The 25,310-nt window shown below is 41.6% G+C and overlaps 1 protein-coding gene across 1 annotated transcript in view; it reads left to right on the top strand.

Moving 5' to 3' along the window:
- The window catches only part of LOC311144657 (rap guanine nucleotide exchange factor 1-like), a 57,442-nt gene extending 38,160 nt beyond the window's left edge, over positions 1 to 19,282 (top strand). The window contains exons 10-24 of the mRNA XM_084180708.1: positions 2,212 to 2,414; positions 6,135 to 6,227; positions 9,830 to 9,912; positions 10,100 to 10,205; positions 10,722 to 10,797; positions 11,158 to 11,242; positions 12,311 to 12,403; positions 12,671 to 12,856; positions 13,083 to 13,167; positions 13,256 to 13,350; positions 13,469 to 13,547; positions 13,670 to 13,771; positions 13,939 to 14,036; positions 14,192 to 14,320; positions 15,713 to 19,282. Of these exons, the coding sequence (XP_084036834.1) occupies positions 2,212 to 2,414; positions 6,135 to 6,227; positions 9,830 to 9,912; positions 10,100 to 10,205; positions 10,722 to 10,797; positions 11,158 to 11,242; positions 12,311 to 12,403; positions 12,671 to 12,856; positions 13,083 to 13,167; positions 13,256 to 13,350; positions 13,469 to 13,547; positions 13,670 to 13,771; positions 13,939 to 14,036; positions 14,192 to 14,320; positions 15,713 to 15,863 (1,664 nt within the window). The 3' untranslated portion in view covers positions 15,864 to 19,282. The remainder of the gene's footprint in view (positions 1 to 2,211; positions 2,415 to 6,134; positions 6,228 to 9,829; positions 9,913 to 10,099; positions 10,206 to 10,721; positions 10,798 to 11,157; positions 11,243 to 12,310; positions 12,404 to 12,670; positions 12,857 to 13,082; positions 13,168 to 13,255; positions 13,351 to 13,468; positions 13,548 to 13,669; positions 13,772 to 13,938; positions 14,037 to 14,191; positions 14,321 to 15,712) is intronic.
- The last annotated feature ends 6,028 nt before the right edge of the window (positions 19,283 to 25,310 follow it).

Genomic DNA, 25,310 nt, shown 5'->3' on the forward strand with positions numbered 1-25,310 from the left:
ATAGAGCTTACAGCCAAGACCAGCATGATTGTGCTGCACTTGTGCCTCCACTGTTCTCATAACTAAATGGTGACGGTTTATGCTAGGGCAGAACCCATTTAGTCAACTTGTCGATTGTTTGGTCGACAGGCTATTGGTCGACTGAGATATCTTTAGTTGGGCAGTTGCAATTAATTATATTTTTTTCATGGTGCACAAGACACCTGTCGGATTCGCGCCTGTCTCAGTGGACTAATCCATTGCGGATGGCGCAGTCCATCACTCTGAAATTGTATATGGTTATATTATGTAAATATAATCCGTTACAAGACCATGGTGCTTGCCTATGGAGCAGTGAGGGGAACGGCACCTCCGTACCTTCAGGCTCTGATCAGTCCCTACACCCAAACGAGGGCATTGCGTTCATCCACCTCTGGCCTGCTGGCTCCCCTTCCTCTGCGGAAGCATAGTTCCCGCTCAGCCCAGTCAAAACTGTTCGCTGCTCTGGCACCCCAATGGTGGAACAAGCTCCCTCACGACGCCAGGACAGCGGAGTCACTCACCACCTTCCGGAGACATTTGAAACCCCACCATTTTTTTTTTTTTATTGTAAAGTGGTTAACCCACTGGCTATAGGGTGAATGCACCAATTTGTAAGTCGCTCTGGATAAGAGCGTCTGCTAAATTACGTAAATGTAAATAATGGTGCAACGCTAATAAATCAAATATAATTTTATAACAAATGGTCTTTCTCTCGCGTTGGATACAGTCGCTGTCCGCGGTTCTGAAACATAATCTTCAGTGCGCCTTTCCCTATGTGCATAATAGCAAAGTTAACCAACATATTAGGATTGAGAACAATGCGGCGGAGGCAGTAGCAGCAGAGACGAGGAAACAGCCCTTGCCTAATTGTCTAAGAAAATTGAGGAGAGAGGAAACCCCAACTTAATTAGGTCTATAATCAATAGCCTAACTGTTAAATGTGCCTGGCTTTATAAATCATCCATATATATATACAGAAATAAGACAGACCTTGCTTCTGTTGCCTGTTTGAGTGTTTGTTTAATAGTCTACTGATTCCATGAGCACCAAGCCTCATGCAATGGCAAAATGTTGGATAAAGCAATTTCACAGATTCAGCTGTTTTTAATCTTTGCTATACTGTAATAAAGGCTTTTAAAAATATATATTATTCGTTATAACAATCTGGTATTACATAGAATTTAATTAGCTACACTGTTCCAAACAGGCAGAAAATTATATTGTAATCTAACAGCACCTGTTTGTCACACATAATATGCACTCAGCTCTAACTCCTATACCCTCCTTTTTCTTGATCTCCAGTTTCCACAACTAAGTCAAATGTCTTCCACAGATCTGACTTCCCCTTTCCCTCCTGAGCAACCAGTAAACATTCGCCCGTTTATTTTTCATGTCCTCCGCATCCATTTTGCTGTCACGTGTTAGTGTTCGGAGCTTGTTATAACCAATTTATTGATGTGATTATGATAGGCTATAGGTCAGGCCCTATTGGTCACATGCATGCGATGCTTACATGTTTCACGTAAAGAGAGCAAGGGTTGAGGGAATAGGGAATGTGTTTCCTAAACACATTTTGGATTTCGGTAACAGAACTTTTCAGTAAGAAACTAAATGGCTGAAATGATGTTGCAGCTTCAGCATGGACAGCGCAATAAACACTTGCTGTGCTGTGGTGCCTTTTCGCTGCAGTAGGGAAGAGAGCGAGACAACGTGCGCCAATCACACAGGCCCTTGCTGTCTTTTTTTTTTTTAACACAGTGAGTCTTTCTTGAGTCATTTGTGTGTCTTAATTATTTAATCAAACAGTGTGCTTAAAGCATCAGACAAGCTCAGTTTCAACATTTCGACCAATCGATTATTTTTGGGTCGGGACAGCCCTCATTTCCCCCAAAACACGGTTTTCTTGTTTTCAAATGGAGCTGTTTTGAATTTAATTCACTTAATGAACTCCTAATGCCATTCTTCATTCAACTTTCATTTTCCAATGTTAGAATTTACGTGATAGAGAGAAGTGCTCAGTTTTAAACCAACGTTTGACATGTAGATATGTATATTAAAAACCACTGCTCGCCTAGGCACTTAAACAATGTTATACGGTTTGAGATACTCAGAAGAACACTATCATTATCATCTGCTAGCGCATTGTCATTATTTATTTTTTGTGTGTGTGTGCGCATCTCGCCCCCACAGTACTGAAGTACATGCAGTTTGTGGAGGACTACTCGGAGCCCCAGCCCTCAGTGTTCTACCAAACACCGCAGAGCGAGAGCATCTACGAGCAACGCAACAAGCGCTTCCAGGAAGTCTACGGCTTCAACGACTCGTATAGCAGCAGCGACTCTGTTCACGAGCCCCTCCCACCCCCGGCACTGCCACCCAAACAGAGGCAGCTGGTGAGCTACAGCCCAACAGCTCACCTCACACACTGAAGTCACACCGAGGCCTCACACCCACCAGTAGCACAGCATACAGTACACCAGCCCACCCACACACCTTGAACATGCACATCCATCGCTTACTATGCCTTTTAGCCCAATACATATACATTTAAAGAAACTCATTTTCTCATCATATATTGTTCCAAGTCTGTAGGATGGAGTGGCGAGTGAGTTCATAATGTTTTAGCCCATCCATATATAATAGAAGAAGAAAAGCAGGGTAAATTGGAAGTCCTGAACATCCAAATGACAAGCAATGCTGCAGAGCCCTTGGTAGTGGTAACACATTTCCCAACTCTACTTCTATACATAAAAATCAATTTCAATACTTTTTCAGCATCAGAATTACAATCAGTGCTATGGTAGAATTGAAATTGCTAGAATTTCTGTCACAGAAAAAAAAGTACCCCGATGGCATATGACGATTGGCCTTTTGTACAGACTAGTTCAACACCCTCCATGACGTCCCATCTTACATCCCACCACAGTGCTTGCCTTTGTTTTCATAGTTATTGCCATTGTTGTGATTGTTTGAGACCTCTGCAAGGCTGTATTAGTTCACTTCCCAGATTAAATTCAATGCCATAATCTCTGTACCAGACATTCATGGTTGGAAAAAGTAATTTGCTCTGCAGTTAAAAAAAAATAAAAATGAAACTGATATAAATGAGTAAATCCATGCTCAAGGTTTATCCACGATTACGAATATTTTTTACGTACTGTATCTAAAGCAGATCAAAATGTGAGAAACATTTCTGCAGGTTTTTTCCCTGTTATTTGGTCTTGGGGATTACTGCATCCGAGTACATATTGGGTGTGGATTAAGACTAATCACATCACAGAATTATCTCGGGAGCAGGGAAAGAAAACAAGGATTGGTTTGAAGCTATAGATGTAGCGATGGAGAGGAAAGGGTGTTTGGGTTTCATGTAATCAAAAATGTGTTTCTGGGCTGGCTGTTGATAAGTCATGTGTACTTTCTGATTGCCGGAATGAATAGACTTCTACCTGAGCAGAAAGCCCACCTACGTCTGGTCCAAAACTGAGAAAGTAGCTAGTTATGTACATTTAGGCCAGTCACGTGCTTTGCACAGTATGTAGACATAGCTTGAACTGCAACAGTAATTATTTGGTCAATTATATACACAATATATAGGATATGGAATCCAAGCTAAAGTGGTTAAATTGCTGTCCAATAACCAGCCGAGTGTGAAAATTGTGTGGTCGATGAATCTCATTTAGGCCTAGCTTTCTCTGGTAAAGCTTGTGGTGTTGCTCGCAGTCGGCTACATGTGGTCTCGGGTCTGAAATGTAATGTATGAGGTAGAGAACGTTTCTACGTTTTCCTTTTTGAAATTACATTGTGTTCAAATTTGCTTTTGATTTACTGTCCAATTTCTTCAGTTTTTTTTGCTTAATTTTCCATTGCACTCATCAAATCTCATTCCTTTTTTCTTTCTGGAAGCCCACTCTCCATCATAGCGATTCATAATACTGAGGTAACAGTAGAATATTAGAGAACGCTTAGGACTACTGTGATTCTATTAACACTTTGTCTGCTGTAACATTATTTTAGTCCATCAAGCCTCTTCTTTCCTGCTGCTTCTATTGTGTGCTTAACTATCTACGTAGACCTACGTCTTCTTTTGTTAACTAACATCTCCCACTGCACTTTATCTCTGAGCCTCTCTCCCTCTACTTCCTTTCCCCACGATCTCCTTCCCCCCCCCCCCCCCCCCCTCCAGGCCTCCCATTCAGCGTCTCCCTCTTCCTCGTCCTCATCCTCTCTCTCCTGCCACCTCCAGCAGTCGCAGGCTGCGGTGGTGGAGGAGGCGGGGTCTGCGCTCAGCATGTCCGTCTCTAACTCCTTCCTGAGCCGCCAGGCCTCCTCGACCACCCCCATGGTGAGTGACACTCAATGGGCCTGTGTCTGTCTGTCTGTCTCTATCTCTGCTCACTCTCTACAGTACTTGGCTTCAAATAGTGTTTTTCTTTCTATGACTTTTTCTTTCTATGACCAGGGTTCAACTAGTATAAACCAATACTAGTTGAACCCTGGTCTGCTCCACCACAGACTCTGCTTCTGCTTTAGAACTAATAACAACAATCCAACAAGTTATTTTATTAGCCGTTGTACACAATGTGTTCGGTTACTGATAAGGGAGTATCTTGGGCAAAAAACACACACACACTGACAAACCTACTTTCATTCGCCACCCTCAGCCAGACCTCTCAATGTTTACACACTCCAAATGACAATCTCTGTCAGAGAGAAAGCATGCACTTAACATGGGTTTTTTCATCCAGTGTTTGTGAAATTTGTCACGTACAAAGCATACAAATCAAAGAGTGCATGTTTCAGACCAGTATGAATATTACAGTTATTTGAATCAACTGATGTCGATCCTTTAAAACTAGTGCTTGAACCCCATCCATAATTATTATGATACAAACCTATCAAATGCATGTTCAGTATTATTTTCTGTCTAATTATTTAATTTTGGAGCAATGATGAGGACTTGTTCTTGCTGAATAACGGTTTATCCTTGTTGCACCATTTTGACTTGGTTGCAATTAAATATTGGGATATTCAACAGATCTGAGTTACAACAAGCACATTTTGTGAATATGTAATTTTGAAGAGACTGAGTTGGATTAGGAATTCTAGTCACTGACTAACCAGTCATATACACAATATAGCCTACAGTCATATTGTTCTCTGATGGCAAGAATGACAATGCTTCTTTCTTCAATTCTTTTTTTCCAAATGTTTTACTCTTTAACCTTCTACATCTCTCAAGTAGGTTTGAACCTAATCTCTCTTTCTCTTTCCCTCTTTTCTCGCCCTCGCTCACTCAGCATAAGACAATTATCCGGTCCTATTCTCAGGACTTTGCGCCTCTCTGCCAGTCTTCCATTCCATATCTCCTCTCATCTGTCTCTTCCCACTCTCCCATTGTCCACCAATCGCAGAGCATGGACCTAGCTGCCCCAGGCACTGGCAGCCCTGACCCTGTGCTGGTGGCCAACGGCTCACTGGACAGCTCTGGTGGCTCTCTTGCAGTCTGCCTTCCCACTGACTCTTCTTTCTCTGACACTCGTCAAACCTCTTTGGTGAGCCCTAGCTGTGTGTTGTGACAAGCGTTTGGCACTGTGCGAGAAGAAAATGGGATTGTCTATGAAGCGTTCGATGGGCGGGGAGTGGGGAGGGAGGGTGTTTTCTAAATTTTTACATTTTAGTCATTTAGCAGAAGCTCTTATCCAGAGCGACTTACAGTTAGTGAGTGCATACATTTTTCATACTGGCCCCCCGTGGGAATCGAACCCACAACCCTGGCGTTGCAAGCGCCTTGCTCTACCAACTGAGCTGGAGTAAGAGCAGAGCTGGAGTAAGTTACAAAAATTGTTTCAATGTCAGGAACGTGATGTTCTTATCCTTGAAAATAGGCCAAGCCTTAAGTAAAAAACAGGCTGTAGCCTATGTATGCTGAGGTGATTGGAACAATTCGTTCTTAGTGGTTTCACTTGAGATTATATAGCTACTTGTTTGTTTTGTCCAGCTTACTGCGAGCAGCTTTCACATTCGCAGTATACTTCTTTTTTTTTTTTTTTACCACATTTGCTTTTTCCCTAGCATCTGTCAATCTCTTTGCTGTCCTCCTTTTTCCTCCGTAGAGTGAAAGCGCTAATGAGGAAGTCGGGGAGGGAGAGTACGTCAATCTGTACTCATCCAGCCAAGCCAACGGAGACGGGCCGCTCTCCCGCCGAGTAAGTAGCCTTAGCAGAGAGGCGGCATGGGAGCGAGGAGAGAGCGGAGAGCACGGTGTGCTTTCACAGACACGGTGCACCGTGACTGACAACGGACCTCACTAACTAACCCCGTTTGAACTCGACCTGACTTCTCAGGGTTCACCGTCTCTTCGACCGCTTGGCATGCCCTGCTTCGCTAACTGCCCGTACATTACCATGGGTTCTCCTTTCCCAAACCCCTCCTACCACTGGACTGTCCCCATGCCCTACTGTAAGGGCCTATGTGTAGTTTTAGCTCAAAGGACACCAAATTCACCTCCTGTCATTGTCTGATTTAGTTTTTTTTTTATCACGTTCACATACTTGACATTTGGCCGTTAAGGACATCAGTGGTTGTCCCCGACCATTGGGTCAGGTCCAGAGCGTAGTAACTAATTTCAACTGGAAGTATTAATGGTTTTGTGTTTAGTCCCAGTATTTAACTTCTTCCATCAAGCCTTTTATCAGGGAAGATATAATCCAATAAAACGACTAATCATCCAGTTTATTTCTTCAGCCATTCTCACTCAAAGTTCTCCCCACATTAAAAGAAAATTCTGGCCTCTTAGAGCATCTCCTTTTGGGGTGGAGATGGGTATATACAGTGCCTTCAGAAAGTATTCACACCCCTTGACTTTTTCCACATTTTGTTGTGTTACAGCCTGAATTTAAAATGGATTAAATTCTGATTTTGTGTAACTGGTCTACACACAATAGCCCATAATGTCAGAGTGGCATTATGTTTTTCCAAATGTTTACAAAGTAATTAAAAAGGAAAATCTGAAATGTCTTGAGTCAATAAGTAGTCAACCCCTTTGTTATGGCAAGCCTAAATAAATTCAGGAGTAAACATTTTCTTAACAAGTCAAATAATACGCAAAATGACCAGAAGTATGTGGACACTTGCTCGTCGAACATCTCATTCCAAAACCATGAGCATTAATATGCCAGTCAAGTTCCACACCGATCTCGACAAACCATTTCTGTGTGGACCTCGCTTTGTGCACAGGGGCATTATCATGCTGAAAAAGGAAAGGGCCTTCCCCAAACTGTTGCCACAAAGTTAGAAGCTCAGAATCGTCTGGAATGTCACTGCATGCTGTAGCGTTAAGATTTCCCTTCACTGGAACTAAGGGGCCTATCCCGAACCATGAAAAACAGTCTCAGACCATATTCCTCCTCCACCAAACTTTACAGTTGGCACTATGCATTCGAGCAGGTAGTGTTTTCCTGGCATCCGCCAAACCCATATTTGTCCGTCGGACTGCCAGATGGTGAAGCGTGATTCATCACTCCAGAGAACGCGTTTCCACTGCTCCAGAATCCAATGGCGGCGAGCTTTTCACCACTCCAGCCGACACTTGGCATTGCGCATTGTGATCTTAGGCTTGTGTGCGGCTGCTCGACCATGGAAACCCATTTCATGAAGCTCCCGACTAACAGTTCTTGTGCTGACGTTGCTTACAGAGGCAGTTTGGAACTTGGTAGTGAGTGTTGCAACTGAGGACAGACTATATTTACACGCTTCAGCGGTCCTGTTCTGTGAGCTTGTGTGCCCTACCATTTTGCGGCTGAGCTGTTGTTGCTCCTAGACGTTTCCACTACACAATAACATCACTTACAGTTGACCGGGGCAGCTCTAGCTCTCAGCTCTAGCAGGGCAGAACGAACTGACATTGAATATCCGTTTGATCATGGTGAAGTTATTATTACATTTTGGATGGTGTATCAGTACACCCAGTCACTACAAAGATACAGGAGTCCTTCTTAACTCAGTTGCCAGAGAGGAAGGAAACTGCTCAGGGATTTCACCATGAGGCTAATGGTTACAGAGTTTAATGGCTGTGATAGGAGAAAACTGAGGATGGATCAACAATATTGTAGTTACTCCACAATATTAACCTAATTGACAGAGTGAAAAGAAGGAAGCCTGTACAGAATAACAAATATTCAAAAACATGCATCCTGTTTGCAACAAGGCACTAAAGTAATACTGCAAAAAATGTAGCAAAGCAATTAACTTTTGGTCCTGAGTACAAAGGGTTATGTTTAGGGAAAATCCAATACACACATTACTGAGTACCACTCTCCATATTTTCAAGCATAGTGGTGGCTGCATTATGTTGTGGGTATACTTGTAATTGTTTAAGGACTGGGGAGTTTTTCAGGATAAAAAAGAAACTGAATGGAGCTAAGCACAGGCAAAATCCTAGAGGAAAACCTGGTTCAGTCTGCTTTCCACCAGACACTGGGAGATGAGTTCACCTTTCAGCCGGACAATAACCTAAAACACAAGGCCAAATCTACACTGGAGTTGCTTACCAAGAAGACAGTGTTCCTGAGTAGCCGAGTTACAGTTTTGACTTAAATCTACTTGAAAATCTATGTCTAGATCAACCAATTTGACAGAGCTTGAATAATTTTTAAAAGAATTATGGGCAGATGTTGCAAAATCCAGGTGTGGAAAGCTCTTAAGAGACTTACCCAGAAAGACTCACAACTGTAATTGCTGCAAAAGGTTATTTTAACATGTATTGACTCAGGGTTGAATACTTATCTAACAAAGATATATTAGTGTTTTATTTTTCATACATTTATTGCAAATGTTAGAATTTTTCTTCCACTTTGACATTACAGAGTATTTTGTTTAGATCATTGACAAACAAATACAATTAAATCCATTTTAGTCCCACTTTGTAACACAACAAAATGTGTAAAAAGTGCAGGGCTGTGAATGCTTTCTGAAGGCACTGTATAGAGCCCCACAGTGGTGTCATAATACCCATAACACTTAGCAGTCAAACAGGGAAATGGTTCCAATCTTTTTCCACCATACATTTTTCCCATAGGGAATTTAAGAAAAACTTGTAAAAATGGCTGTGTTTCGTGTAAGCTTACCCTGGCGTGACGTTTAGATAACCATGTAAATCTCTCTTAGCATTTCATTTTTGTTGGGTAAATACAGGCGAATATATTGATAAAAGTCACCTTTTCCTAGAGAGATTTACACAGTTATCAAAACGTCAAGCCAGGGTAAGCCCACACAAAACATTTATTTTAAGTGTTTCTAAAATCCCCTAATGGAAAAACAATTCGAACCATTTCCCTGTTTGACCGCAAGGTTTTACAGGTATTATGACTGAGGTACTCTATTACCTGTATATTTACTGTTACACTAGAGAAGTAAGGCTGGAGTTATGTGTGTATGCATACAGCATTTGATAATGATATTGTGTGTGAACTGCCATTACCTGTCTTACTCAAACCTGACTGAACAACTCACTGAATACTAGGTTGCAACCTCCCATGTCCTTAAACAACGTAACGTACAATTACATCTACCTTAACTAAGAAAGCATTTTCACCTTTAACATGACCTCCAGGTAATGTTAATTAGGCACCGAACAGAAGAACATGTACTGAAACAGGGATTGAAATGTCCAATGAGAATCTCACATTTTAGTTTTCCACTTCAAAACATTTCAAATTGTTTTCCATTGCATGCCCTAATGAACATGACCTCAGGCTGCTGGATTTGGTGCGAGACCTGACCCTGTCCTAACCACGTTGTGTGTCATTAGGACTCGTCCGCCATAGATGACTCGCTGGAGGACACTGCCTCAGATAACCCACTGTGCAATAACAAGGACATGTGCAATGACAGGTAAATGCCCATGCCATGACAGACTGTCCCTTCTGTTAGTTCATCATTCTCCATTGTTCCTACTCTCGATTTGACAATAGGAAGGATTCGACAATTTGAACAAGTGAACCTATAATGATTTTGATGTTGTATCTTAAATCACCTCCACCCCTCCCCTTTTCGTTATAATCTTTTTTTTCTCTCTCAGCCGAAGGCAAAAGTCCTCAGAAGAAGGGCCGAGTAGCGAGGAGACGGATGAGCTTTCCCTCATCGATCACATGGAGATCATGTCCCGGATAACACTGAAGCAAGAGGTAAATGTGCTTCTTAGTTTCTACTATTGATGGTCAGTCCATTTTACCTCGAGGCTCTTTCAGCTCAAGCCGTTTAATCACAGGAGATGCCTCTTTCTGAGGTACTTCATATGAATCTACAAGAAGGATACTCCTAATACTAAATAAGCCTCCACCCCAAAGCTGCTTACAGAGAGCCTGTCCTCTGCTACCCCCTGCCTCTGTAACTCAATGGCAACGTCCCTGTCTGTTACTGTGTATGCGATTACAATCTCACAGTAGGATAAGTATGTGATTATCAGTGAAAAGCTAGAGTTGGCATGGCAAGGTCAGACCAGCTTTAGTAGCACATATCTCCTTATAGATAACCCTCTCACGGCTAACAAGTCTGGCTTTTCCAAAAATATTTTTCTATACTGTCGGTACGGTTTAGTCAGGATAGTCACTCGTAGGGCTACACTGGGACTCATCACGAGGTCAACACTTAGGCTAATCCTCTCTCCCCGTACAACCTTTCATCTGTCCATGTGATACCAGAGCGACGACGGTCCAGATGTCCGAGCCGGAACGGGGGATATTTTATTAGTCCACGCCACAGAAACAGACCGCAAAGGTATTTATGACCTCCGTAGCGCACGCGCACACACACACACACACACACATCCCCCAGAGGAGACTACTACATGCGGTCTGTGTCTGCTCAGTAGGGAGTGTTTCTCCCCACCCTCCTACTTCTATACCTCATACTTACTGGAGTCAACAGGACTGTATGTCATGCTTCTTTCTATATGCCAATGTTTTTATGTTTTCATGATTTCTCTCGTTGATTTTGTGATGACCTACCAAAGTTGAGTATATTACTGTCAATAATAAGGCTTTTTCCGTATTAGACCCAGACTTTCCTTCCCTCAAATGGAGCTCTGGACAAACGAGAGGATATTTAGTTAATCTCCTGTGGGGTCTTCTTTTCCAGATCTTGTCTTATACTGTGAGGCTTTCCTGACAACGTACAGAACATTTATAACCCCCGAGGATCTCATCAAAAAGCTGCACTACAGATATCCTTTCCATGCTTCACATCTCACATGTAGTCCAAGGGCCACCCACGAAAAAAGTTTTCAGAAAAGGCATTCCGTAACCCAGGACTCTAAACTGCAAAGTTTCAACATCATTACGTAGATCATTTTATGAATATGAACACTGTGTGGTTCAAAACGTGTAAAAGTTGCACATTAATTAAATATTATAAATCAAAGGTACAATTTCCAAAGTCATAGCGCATTTTGGGTAATTTCCCCTAGCATGAGGTTGCCATGTTACACCTTGGTTACAATTGTTACACACGTTCCGTTGTCCATGCTTTCAGAAAGCAACGTATGTACTGGACCGGAGAAATCCAGAAATAATACGCGATAAGCTGTTGAAAGGTGGTAAATGGATTTTTCCCAGATGTTAGAACAACGCTTTATGTAACTGTCAGGACCTTGAATGTTTTGAGAGCTGTGTTACCTAGCAAAAGTTGTGCTGTCTTTAGTTTGGCTAGCAGTCTAAAGCAATGATGGCCCTTGTAGGCTAAATACAGCTGCCAAAACATCTTATATTAACTAAGAAAACCACTTAAAACATATTTCCTTGTTTCGGGGTTCATCTGGATCAGTGAAGGACCAGGTAACATGTTGCTTGACCTTATGCAAGGATGAACACACAAATAGTTTTGTGTTCTGTGCGCCAGTGTGCAACAAGTAACCGAGGTGAAACAGAGCAACGTCAGAAACGTTTCTAGGGAAATTATCCAAGATCCGCTATGATTTCGATGCAAAAAATCGTAACTTTTATAAAAAATAACAAATTAATGTGCAACTTTTACAAGTTTTGAACCACAGCATTCATATTCATAACAATATCTACGTAATGTTGTTGAAATTTTGCCGTTTCGTTTTCTGGGTCACGGAGAAACACATTTTTGATGGGTTGCCCTTGGACTAATGTGGACAAAAAGAGATTCCTTCAACAAAGCCTGCTTGGTTGAGACAATAGGGAATGGGAAGCAAAATCCCTACGATAGACGTAAACACTCTGAATACTGTAACATTGGAGACCGTTTGTTTCGCTTAACCCCTCCACACATACACCAGATTTAGTCACAGCCCAGACACCTTCAAGAAGAGAGTCAGCAAAAACACCTTCTTCGTTCTGGTCCGTGTGGTGGACGAGCTGTGGTGAGTTCCCTAGGCTGTCATTTGACTAGAAACATGTCTATCAAAAACCTGCACTCTGCAAAGACCATTTTTCATGTCCTACAATGTCAGTGCAGACTTAAACGATTCTTATTTGCATTTCCTTTTGCGAAAGGGGGGAGGGGTTAGCTAATCATGATTCATTTTCAATTAAACGCCTCCTCGCGTCTTTTTCCTGTCTTTTTTCTCTTTCACCACCCTCATCCCCTCGGCTTTGGAACTGTGTGTGTGTGTGTGTGTGTGTGTCAGTCTGGTGGAGATGACGGAGGATATTCTGAAGCAGCTGATGGACTTGGTGTTCAGGCTGGTGTGTAACGGTGAGCTGAGCCTGGCCCGCGTGCTCCGCAAGAACATCCTGGACAAGGTGGAGCAGAGGAAGTTGCTGCGCTACACCCACTCCCTCAGACCACTGGCCGCGCGAGGTGTCGCTGCCAGGTAGGCCCGCCCACACACAATTAGTGAACGAGAATACCGTGACGGCTAAAACCTCACATTTCCTATTGTTTCAGAGATGTTACCATTTGCAAACGCATTTGGAAATGTTCAGCTCCGCAACAGTAACGGAATTCTTTGTTGTTTTCTGAACACCAATGTATCACAGTGTCTAGTTCTAACTCTGGCCATATTTACTTTTTTCATTCCCCCCTGTGTGCGACTTTAGACCGGGGACCCTGCATGATTTCCGCAGTCACGAGATTGCTGACCAGCTAACTCTCCTGGACGCAGAGCTCTTCTACAAAATTGAGGTAGCGCATCCAAGTCTTTCTCCTCCTGCATATGCTGCCCCCTCCCTAAAAAGTCCTTATTTGTGTGCCTCTGTTTCCCTCTGCACAGATCCCTGAGGTGTTGCTTTGGGCTAAGGAGCAAAATGAGGAGAAGAGTCCCAACCTCACACAATTCACAGAGCACTTTAACAACATGTCCTACTGGTAAGCCTGCGCCCCACATCTTCTCTTACTCACCACCGTGCTTCACTGCTGAAGCAGGCAGGTCCGGAGAACGTGATTGACAAACTGATGCATCTCTCCTCCTTCGTGTCTCCCTCAGGGTACGCTCCATAATCATTCTGCAGGAGAAAGCCCAGGACCGAGAAAAGCTCCTCCTTAAATTCATCAAAATAATGAAGGTACGCCTGTTTTGAAATGTGGATACTTAAGAATGAGCAAACAGTGGTATTGGGAGGGTTTGTTGAAAAAGCAACAAATTCTCAGGTGCATTTTAAGATGGTTTCCCTTCACTGTCTTGCAGCACTTACGGAAGCTAAATAATTTCAACTCGTATTTGGCAATATTATCTGCCTTGGATTCGGCTCCAATCCGAAGACTGGAATGGCAGAAAACAACCTCAGAGGTGAGTTGAACTGTGTTGTCTAATAGATGTCCATAGATTGCTCTGAAACATTAGTTTAATGTTTATCTTTCCTTCACAGCACTTACTCTAAGATGAGAAATCTACACATTTTGGTGTTGTGTTTGAGGTTAACAAGGATGGGTGTCACTGTTCTGTTCTGTTTACAGGGCCTAGAGGAATACTGCACGTTAATAGATAGTTCCTCCTCGTTCAGGGCCTACCGAGCGGCACTGGCAGACGTGGAACCCCCATGTATACCATATCTGTAAGTCAAACTGCTGGGTTGCAAGGTGTACGCACTTTGTTGTCACAAATGACACAAATGTATTTGCAGGTCTCCAAAATGTATTGCTTACTGTGTATTTCTTGTCTTTATTGTACTGACTGTTTTTGTTTTTGTTTTTTGTACACGACACACAGGGGTCTTATCCTCCAGGACTTGACCTTTGTCCATCTGGGCAACCCTGACCTCATCAATGGGAAGGTCAACTTCTCAAAGCGCTGGCAGCAGTTCAATATCCTGGACAGCATGAGGCGCTTCCAGCAAGTGTACGTATATAGTGGCCAAAAGATCTGGGATAACTATATTTTTAAATATTCCTTGTGGAAAGTAACTATTTTTCCAGGGGAACAAATATTTACTTTGGAGGTGACTACACCTATTTGAATACGTCCCAAAAAAAGTACTACTTTTTAAAACTATTTGAATACAGATCTCAGAAAGTGACTACTTTTCAAAACTATTTGAATACAGATCTCAGAAAGTAACTACTTTTTAAAACAATTTGAATACAGATCTCAGGAAGTGACTACTTTTCTGAAACTGTTGGATTGGCTGCCTTCAACTAATGGCAGGGCTGTATCTGGAACTGCATGTTAAAGATAGAAATATAATTAATAGAGGACACAATCTCCTATACTACTCCAATCTATCTTGATCTACACAATACATTTCTATCTTAAAGTAATTCAAAGCCATTTGCAAACATTGCAAACAGCAAGTTGGATGCTTAGCAAAAACAAGTTTGAACCTCTTTGTCCATCTGAGGGTAAGTGTTCTTGTTTCAAACACACACTATACCATCTTTAAAGGGATTTTCCATCTACCTTGGCTATAGTTGATTCAATAAGGCAGTTTTGGGATATTTTGTTTCCTTTCGACACTTAATAGCCCTATTTTGTTACAGTTAGCATTCTCAGTAACACTTAACATTAAACTGTTCTTGTCCCTGTGTAATAAAACTGTAATTACTTTTGGAGCAAAATTGTATTAACATGTTACATAATACTTTGTTAATTGCATTTTAATTACATAGCAATGAGCTGAGTTTTTGTAACTTCTGTACACAGGAATATTGACTGTTCCTTATTCCACGTATGTAATAACTCACTTATTATGCAATTATAAAGCAATTTCCAAAGTCCTATGTAATAACAATGTTGCTATTGTAATAATCACAAAGTTACTACACATTTAGAACTTGATGATCTTATATTTAGGCTAATTCAACTGTTGTAGTTTTTTGTTCATCAAATATTTGGCAGCCATCAAATATTTTAGTTGTTGTTTTCAAATAACTTGCATATATTCAAATACCTTCAAATATTATTTGGTTTTCTGAGAGGTATTCAAAATACTTTCAAATATTATTTGTTTTTCTGAGACCTGTATTTATTTTAAAATCAAAGAAAATAGTTGCCTTTTAGTTGAAACTATATGAACTATATTTGACTACCTTAAGTTGGTATTTTCAAATAAACTATCAAATACAACTATTTTCTGCCCATGTCTGGTGGCCAATCTGGCCGTCGCTCTCATACAGCTTTATGTTCAACGCACATTTCTTTCTCCCCCAAAAAATTAATTGGAATTTTAGGATATTTTCCTTGGACTTTTCCCACCTTTGCAATGTTTTAGATGGTGTTTTCCCTCTCTCCCAGGCATTATGATCTGAAACACAACGACGACATCGTCTCCTTCTTCAATGATTTCAGCGACCACCTGGCAGAGGAGGCTCTGTGGGAGCTGTCTCTGAAGATCAAACCTCGGAACATTACGCGGCGCAAAACAGAACGCGAAGAGAAGACATAGGAACTTGTCCCGTTGTATTGGACCTTTGGCCATTTTACTAAAATCATGGAATTACAAGAGACTACAAACAAGTAGAACTGTGAAGGCAGCTAAAAGACTGGGATGGTTTTGTTTTTGTTTTTTACAGGACCTCTCTGACTTGGGATTCTCTGTTTGGGATTGCACTCAGTCCGTGTGTGAGTAAAGCCAGTGGGAGAGACACTGTGCAGTGTTGGAAGGCTCGCAAAAAGATTCCTCATGTTCACCTTTGTGTCACCAACCTCATCCCCCCAATGCCATATTATGGGTATGGTCCAAGCATTACAGGATACGCTAGGGGTTGTCCTCTCACAACCCGCGACATTGTCTTGACTAAAACCTTATCATACTGATGTGGGCCATGGGAAACACTGCCCAATGTCACTCGGTTTAGACTTTTTTATACAGGACACCAGCCCCTTTTTTGCTGCCACAAACTGTGATGCTGTATCGCCTGACATGGCAGAGAACTGCTATGGGTGGTGCAGAACTTTGAGACAAAGACACTCAAATCACCTGGGTCTGTTTCTAGACTGGTGGAAAAATATATTACTGGTGCACATAAAAGACAGAATTGTGTCATTAAAAAACATGTTTTTTCAAGGAAGTGTTGTATGTATGATACTGTCTGAGTGATGCAATGCAGTTTTTCTGTTTTTCTTTAAAAGGATGTGATAATTATACTTCAGAAATGCGGAGAAGTGATACATGAAGTTCATATACAGTGGGGTCTGGAATTATTGGATTCCTTGATAAAGATGAGCAAAGAAGACTGTATAAAATAAACAATGCAAACACTGAGCTATATTGGATATAAATATATTGTGTATAAATTGTCCTGGTACTTGGTAAAGTTCATGATGCCGTTGACCTTAACAAGGCCTCAGGACCAGTGGAAGCAAAATAGCCCCAAAACATCAAGGATCCACCACCATATTTTACAGTAGGAATTAAGTATTTTCTGCATATGCATTTTTCTTTCGAAGGCCAAACCCACCGTTGGTGTGCATGGCCAAGGAGCTCTAGTTTCATGTCATCTGACCATAGCACTACCTGGAGTTTGCTAAACGGCATTGGCACTTGGATTGGAGCCGGTGCTATGGTCAGATGACATGAAAATAGAGCTCCTTGGGTTTGGCCTTCAAAAGAGCAATGCATATGCAGAAAATACCTCATCCCTACTGTAAGATATGGTGGTGGGTTTTTAAACGTTATGGGGCTATTTTTCTTCCACTGGTCCTGGCGCCATTGTTAAGGTCAATGACATCATGAACTTTACCAAGTGCCTGGTTGCCTCTGCCAGGAGGCTGAAACCTTGCCGCAAGTGAATCTTCCAGCAAGACAATAATATTCATAAAATAATTTGTTAATTGACCACAAAATCAACATTTTGCAATGGCCATCTCAGTCTACAAATATGAACCTCATTGAAAACCTGTGGTTTGAATTGAAGAGGACAGTCCATAAACGCAGATGAAGGATATCAAGGATCTGGAAAGATTCTGTATGGAGGAATGGTCTAAGATCCCTCCCAACGTGTTCTCCAATCTCATAAAGCATTTTAGAAAAAGGCTATCGTTACTATCGCAAGGGGAGGGTGCTGGAGTATTGGAAACGGGATCCAATCATTTTGACCCTTCTTTTATTTATTTTTTAAACAAAATCTAATTCTCTGAGCAATTGTATTAGTATAAAACAATTTTTTATAATTGTTTGGCATTTATACAGTCTTTTTTGCATATCTTTATCAAGGGATCCAATAATTGCAGACCCCACTGTACTTGCACTTAAAAATCAAATGAACAAAAAAGTGATGTATGTGTCAAGGGAGCTGTATATACCAGTGAACATTAGAAACATTACAGCAATCAGAAGTGGACCTGGTTGACATCCCTCTACTGTTTAATCTGGATGGTGAATGAAGGCCTTTTATACTGAACAAAAATATAAACACAACATGTAAAGTGTTGATCCCATGTTTCATGAGCTTAAATAAAAGATCCCAGAAATGTTCCATAGGCACAAAAAACGTATTTCTCACAAATTTGTTTACATCCCCTTTTAGTGAGCATTTCAACTTTGCCAAGATGATCCATCTACCTGATAAGTGTGGCAAATCAAGAAGCTGATTAAACAGCATGATCATTACACAGGTGTACCTTGTGCTGGGGACAATAAAAGGCCACTCTAAAATGTGCAGTTTTGTCTCACAACACAATGCCACAGATGTCTCAAGTTTTGAGGGAGCGTGCAATTTGCATGCTGACTGCAGGAATATCCACCAGAGCTTTTGCCAGAGAATTGAATGTTAATTTCTCTACCATAAGCTGCCTCCAACGTCATTTTAGAGAATTTGGCAGTACGTCCAACCGGACTCACAACCGCAGACCATGTGTAACCACGCCAGCCCAGGACCTCCACATCTGGCTTCTTCACCTGCGGGATCATCTGAGACCAGCCACCCGGACAGCTGATGAAACTGTGAGTTTGCACAACCATAAACCGTCTCAGGGATGCTCGTCTGTGTGCTCGTCGTCCTCACCAGGGTCTTGTCCTGACTGCAGTTTGCTCACCTTCAATGGCCACTAGCACGCTGGAGAAGTGTGCTCTTCACGGATGCATCCCAGTTTCAAATGTACCGGGCAGATGGCATCATGTGGGTGAGCGGTTTGCTTATGAACAGAGTGCCCCATGGTGGCGGTGGGGTTATGGTATGGGCAGGCATAATGAACACAATTGCATTTTATCGATGGCAATTTGAATGCACAGAGATACCGTGACGAGATCCTGAGGCCCATTGTCGTGCCATTCTTTCGCCACCATCACCTCATGTTTCAGCATGATAATGCACGGCCTCATGTCGTAAGGATCTGTACACAGCTGAAAATTCCCAGTTCTTCCATGGCCTGCATACTCACCAGACATGTCACCCATTGAGCATGTTTGGGATGCTCTGGTTCGACGTGTACGACAGCGTTTTCCAGTTCCCGCCAATATCCAGCAACTTCGCACAGCCATTGAGTGGGACAACATTCCACAGGCCACAATCAACAGCCTGATCAACTCGCGCTGCACACTAGGTATTGACTGGTTTTCTGATCCACACCCCTACCTTTTTTTAAAGGTATCTGAGACCAACAGATGCATATCTGTATTCCCAGTCGTGAAATCCATAGATTAGGGCCTATTGAATTCATTTCAATTGACTGATTTCCTTATTTGAACTGTAACTCAGTGAAAAACTGTAACTCATGAAATTGTTTCATGTTGCGTTTTATATTTTTGTTCAGTGTATATCGCAACTACAAGATGGCACATTAGCACTATTATCCCTTGACAGAATCAACCCTACCAGACCACACAGATCCCTGTACAAATAAATAAAACCTGCAGTATTTCTACAGGTTCTGTGGGCATTATTTATTCTCTCTGCCATAGTGTTACCATGCAGTGTGCAATTGCATGTTATCAAGTAAGCATAGAATGAATGAAGGGTCAATGGAGGTTTTCCTTATGAATAAAGCATATTTCTAATCAGGCCTTAAATACGACAGTCAGAAGCTCAGTCAGAACAACGGGGAAAAAATCAGTTCTGCTACATTGGACCATTTTCTCCTCACTTGATTAAAGCTTTTTGAGTCTTGAATTGATTGCACCCTCTAGCGCTGGCGGTAGCGTTATAGGTTTGGAGTGTCAAATATTGTTGCTATTTTCACAACTGGAATTATGGGTGCAGTAGCTGGCGGTGGCGCGAAAGGGCTGGGTTTTGATGAATAAACAAGTTGTGTGTCGAGGCTTGGCCCCTCACTGGCAAATCAGAATGTGCTCCATGGCTAAATATGTAGTTGCTTCAAGTTGTGTATTTACGGTATTTTATGTATTGTGTTGTCATCAACTTTAATTTGAATGTTATTCAGTTTATGGCCTAGTTCGTTAAATAGTCTGCCCCATATTTGCTAAATATGTTGAACATGTTTGCAGTCCACATTGTTCTAATTGCATTGCTTCAATATGGAAATACGTTGCATTCACAATGATATAGGGGCTAGGCCTACAGGAAATTGCAGTATGGACATGCCAAACATCAAGATTAAATCCACTAGACTATTGATAAGTCCTAAAAAGACAGTATATAATTATAAAAAAATCTAATAAAAACGAAACCACTTGTTTTAAATAGGCTATGTCTAAATACAGTTACAGGCACCATCATTTCTACCTGTGGGCGTATAATACAGAAAGGCAACTTAGACTATGGAGGGTTTTACGCACATCCAAACTTTTCACAGGGGCTGGATAAAGATCCAATATAAAGAGAAAGGAGGAATGTCCACTCACCATTATACTGCTCGGAAATGTTTTATAAACATAATGGAACCATCTTACAGGTCATATTTGCACTTCTCAAGAAATGGCGAGGAGAGCCATGTACAGGTGTGTTCTCACCATGAACCCATGGACGGAGAATCTTTCTAATAAGTTTGGTTTTTAATCAAATTAAACAAAATAAAAATGATATTTTTTTAAACCAACAATAATTCTAAATGGGATTGTGTCAGAAGCATGATGATATACAGTACCAGTCAAACTTTTTTACACACCCACTCATTCAAGGGTTTTCTTTATTTTTACTATTTTTTACATTGTAGAATAATAGTGAAGACATCAAAACTTTGAAATAACACATATGGAATCATGTAGTAACCAAAAAAGTGTTAAACAAATCAAAATATATTTTATATTTGACATTCTTCAAATAGCCACCCTTTGCCTTGATGACAGCTTTACACACTTTTGGCATTCCCTCAACCAGCTTCATGAGGTAGTCACCTGGAATGCATTTCAATTAACAGGTGTGCCTTCTTAAAAGTTAATTTGTGGAATTTCTTTCCTTCTTAATGCGTTTGAGCCAATCCGTTGTGTTGTGACAAGGTAGGGGGGTAAACAGAAGATAGCCCTATTTGGTAAAAGACCAAGTCCATATTATGGCAAGAACAGCTCAAATATGAATACGGAAAGTTTCTTCAAGTGCAGTCGCAAAAACCATCAAGCGCTATGATGAAACTGGCTCTCATGAGGACCGCCACAGGAATGGAAGACCCAGAGTTACCTCTGCTGCAGAGGACAAGTTCATTAGAGTTACCAGCCTCAGAAATTGCAGCCCAAATAATTGCTTCACAGAGTTCAAGTCACAGACACATCTCAACCTCAACTGTTCAGAGGGGACTGTGTGAATCAGGCCTTCATGGTCGAATTGCTGCAAAGAAACCACAACTAAAGGACACCAATAAGAAGAAGAGACCTGCTTGGGCCAAGAAACATGAGCAATGGACATTAGACTTGTGGAAATGTGTCCTTTGGTCTGGAGTCCAAATTTTAGATTTTTGGTTCCAACCGCCGTGTCTTTGTGAGACACGGTGTGGGTGAACGGATGATCTCCGCATGTGTAGTTCCCACCGTAAAGCACGGAGGAGGAGGTGTTATGGTGTGGGGGTGCTTTGCTGGTGACACTTTCTGTGATTTATTTAGAATTCAAGGCACACTTAACCAGCATGGCTACCACAGCATTCTACAGCGATACGCCATCCCATCTGGTTTGGGCTTAGTGGGACTATCATTTGTTTTTCAACAGGACAATGACCCAACACTCCTCCATGCTGTGTAAGGGCTATTTTACCAAGAAGGAGATTGATGGACTGCTGCATCAGATGACCTGGCCTCCACAATCCCCTGACCTCAACCCAAATTGAGATGGTTTGGGATGAGTCGGGCGGCAGTGTGAAGGAAAAGCAACCAACAAGTGCTCAGCATACATGAAGTCGGAAGTTAGGTTGGAGTCATTAAAACTCGGTTTTCAACCACTGCACAAATTTCTTGTTAACAAACTATAGCTTTGGCAAGTCGGTTAGGACATTTACTTTGTGCATGACACAAGTAATTTTTCCAACAATTGTTTACAGACAGATTATTTCACTTATAATTCACTGTATCACAATTCCAATGGGTCAGAAGTTTACTAAGTTGACTGTGCCTTTAAACAGCTTGGAAAATTCCAGAAAATGATGTCATGGCTTTAGAAGCTTCTGATAGGCTAATTGACAACATTTGAGTCAATTGGAGGTGTATCTGTGGATGTATTTCAAGGCATACCTTCAAACTCTGTGCCTCTTTGCTTGACATCATGGGAAAATCAAAAGAAATCAGCCAAGACCTCAGAAGAAAAAAATGGTAGACCTCCACAGGTCTGATTCATCCTTGGGAGCAATTTCCAAACGCCTGAAGGTACCACGTTCATCTGTACAAACAATAGTACGCAAGTATAAACACCATGGGACCACGCAGCCGTCATACCGCTCAGGAAGTTAAAGCTTGGTCACAAAAGGGTCTTCCAAATGGACAATGACCCCAAGCATACTTCCAAAGTTGTGGCAAAATGGCTGACGGACAACAAAGTCAAGGTATTGGAGTGACCATCACAAAGCCCTGACCTCAATCCTATAGAAAATCTGTGGGCAGAACTGAAAAAGCGTCTGCGAGCAAAGAGGCATACAAACCTGACTCAGTTACACAAACTCTGTCAGGAGGAATGGGCCAAAATTCACCCAACTTATTGTGGGAAGCTTGTGGAAGGCTACCCGAAACGTTTGACCCAAGTTAAACAATGTAAAGGCAATGCTACCAAATACTAATTTAGTGTATGTAAACTTCTGACCCACTGGGAATGTGATTAAATAAATAAAATATGAAATTAATAATTATCTCTACTATTATTCTGACATTTCACATTCTTAAAATAAAGTGGTGATCCTAACTGACCTAAGACAGGGAATTGTTACTAGGATTAAATGTCAGGAATTGTGAAAAACTGAGTTTAAATGTATTTGGCTAAGGTGTATGTAAACTTCTGACTTCAACTGTATGTGGGAACTCCTTCAAGACTGTTGAAAAAGTATTCCAGGTGAAGCTGGTTGAGAGAATGCCAAGAGTGTGCAAAGCGGTCATCAAGGCAAAGGGTGGCTATTTGAAGAATCTCAAATATAAAATATATCTTTATTTGTTTAACACTTTTTTGATTACTACATGATTCCATATTTGTTATTTCATAGTTTTGATATCTTCACTATTATTCTACAATGTAGAAAATAGTAAAAATTAAAGAAAAACCCTTGAATGAGTGGGTGTGTCCAAACTTTTGACTGGTACTGTAAATAGTTTATCTTGTTCCATTGTAGTTTGCACATGTAGGACTAAATGTCTCTAAGCATAACATTTGCACGTCTATACAAAATACTAGGCTCCTGTCAATTGTATCATTACCTATATGCGAGGCAGATTCTCAAAGAAATCTGCCATTAATATGGCATTATAGGATGACTGGTTTCCATCGCATTTTCAACTCTTTTATGGATGGTTTTGTCACAAAAACTGTTGCGATTATAGCAAACTTGTCCAATCTGGTTTTGGCGCATGCTAGACAACAGTTTCCTAATAAACTGTATAGGGTAGGTTATATGATGAGATATGGATAAGAGCAATATCATTTTTATTTGAGAATTGGCAGCCAAGCATCGATCATCATGTCACCAGCATTCAAATAATACCCTCGATAGAATATTTGCATCATGTAACAAATCTTTCAGTTTAAGAGGTTATCTGAAAGGTCGTATGAAGGTTTACAGTGACACAAGGGATAGGAAGATTCACACAGGGGAGAAACCCTATTCCTGTCATGAATGTGGCAAATGTTTCCCTCGTAGCAGGTCTCTGCAATGGCATATGAGGATCCACACAGGAGACGAACTATGTCATTGATGTCTTTGCAGCAAACTTTTCTACAATAGCGGTAATCTGACAATGCATATGAAGATTCACACGAATGATAAACCGTATCACTGCCAGGATTGCAGCAAATATTTCACTCAGAAAACCAATCTGAATCTCGATATGAGCAGTCACAGAGGGGGAGAAACCACATTACTGCCATAGTAGTGGCAAATCTTTCACCACTGGTTTCCAACTGACATTGTATATGATAATTCACTCAGGGTATACAGTGAGGGAAAAAAGTATTTGATCCCCTGCTGATTTTGTACGTTTGCCCACTGACAAAGAAATGATCAGTCTATAATTTTAATGGTAGGTTTATTTGAACAGTGATAGACAGAATAACAACAACAAAATCCAGAAAAACGCATGTCAAAAATGTTATAAATTGATTTGCATTTTAATGAGGGAAATAAGTATTTGACCCCCTCTCAATCAGAAAGATTTCTGGCTCCCAGGTGTCTTTTATACAGGTAACGAGCTGAGATTAGGAGCACACTCTTAAAGGGAGTGCTCCTAATCTCAGTTTGTTACCTGTATAAAAGACACCTGTCCACAGAAGCAATCAATCAATCAGTTTACAAACTCTCCACCATGGCCAAGAACAAAGAGCTCTCCAAGGATGTCAGGGACAAGATTGTAGACCTACACAAGGCTGGAATGGGGTACAAGACCATCGCCAAGCAGCTTGGTGAGAAGGTGACAACAGTTAGTGCAATTATTCGCAAATGGAAGAAACACAAAATAACTGTCAATCTCCCTCGGCCTGGGGCTCCATGCAAGATCTCACCTCGTGGAGTTGCAATGATCATGAGAAGGGTGAGGAATCAGCCCAGAACTACACGGGAGGATATTGTCAATGATCTCAAGGCAGCTGGGACCATAGTCACCAAGAAAACAATTGGTAACACACTACGCCATGAAGGACTGAAATCCTGCAGCGCCCGCAAGGTCCCCCTGCTCAAGAAAGCACATATACAGGCCCGTCTGAAGTTTGCCAATGAACATCTGAATGATTCAGAGGAGAACTGGGTGAAAGTGTTGTGGTCAGATGAGACCAAAATCGAGCTCTTTGGCATCAACTCAACTCGCTGTGTTTGGAGGAGGCGGAATGCTGCCTATGACCCCAAGAACACCATCCCCACCGTCAAACATGGAGGTGGAAACATTATGCTTTGGGGGTGTTTTTCTGCCAAGGGGACAGGACAACTTCACCGCATCAAAGGGACGATGGACGGGGCCATGTACCGTCAAATCTTGGGTGAGAACCTCCTTCCCTCAGCCAGGGCATTGAAAATGGGTCGTGGATGGGTATTCCAGCATGACAATTACCCAAAACACACGGCCAAGGCAACAAAGGAGTGGCTCAAGAAGAAGCACATTAAGGTCCTGGAGTGGCCTAGCCAGTCTCCAGACCTTAAACTCCCTCCACAGATTTTCTATGGGATTAAGGTTCGAATTGCCAAATGTCAGCCTCGAAACCTTAATGACTTGGAGAAGATCTGCAAAGAGGAGTAGGCAAATCCCTCCTGAGATGTGTGCAAACCTGGTGGCCAACTACAAGAAACGTCTGACCTCTGTGATTGCCAGCAAGGGTTTTGCCAC

This window comes from Coregonus lavaretus (genome assembly GCF_964263955.1).
Source record: "Coregonus lavaretus genome assembly, chromosome: 17".
Lineage (NCBI taxonomy): Eukaryota > Metazoa > Chordata > Actinopteri > Salmoniformes > Salmonidae > Coregonus > Coregonus lavaretus.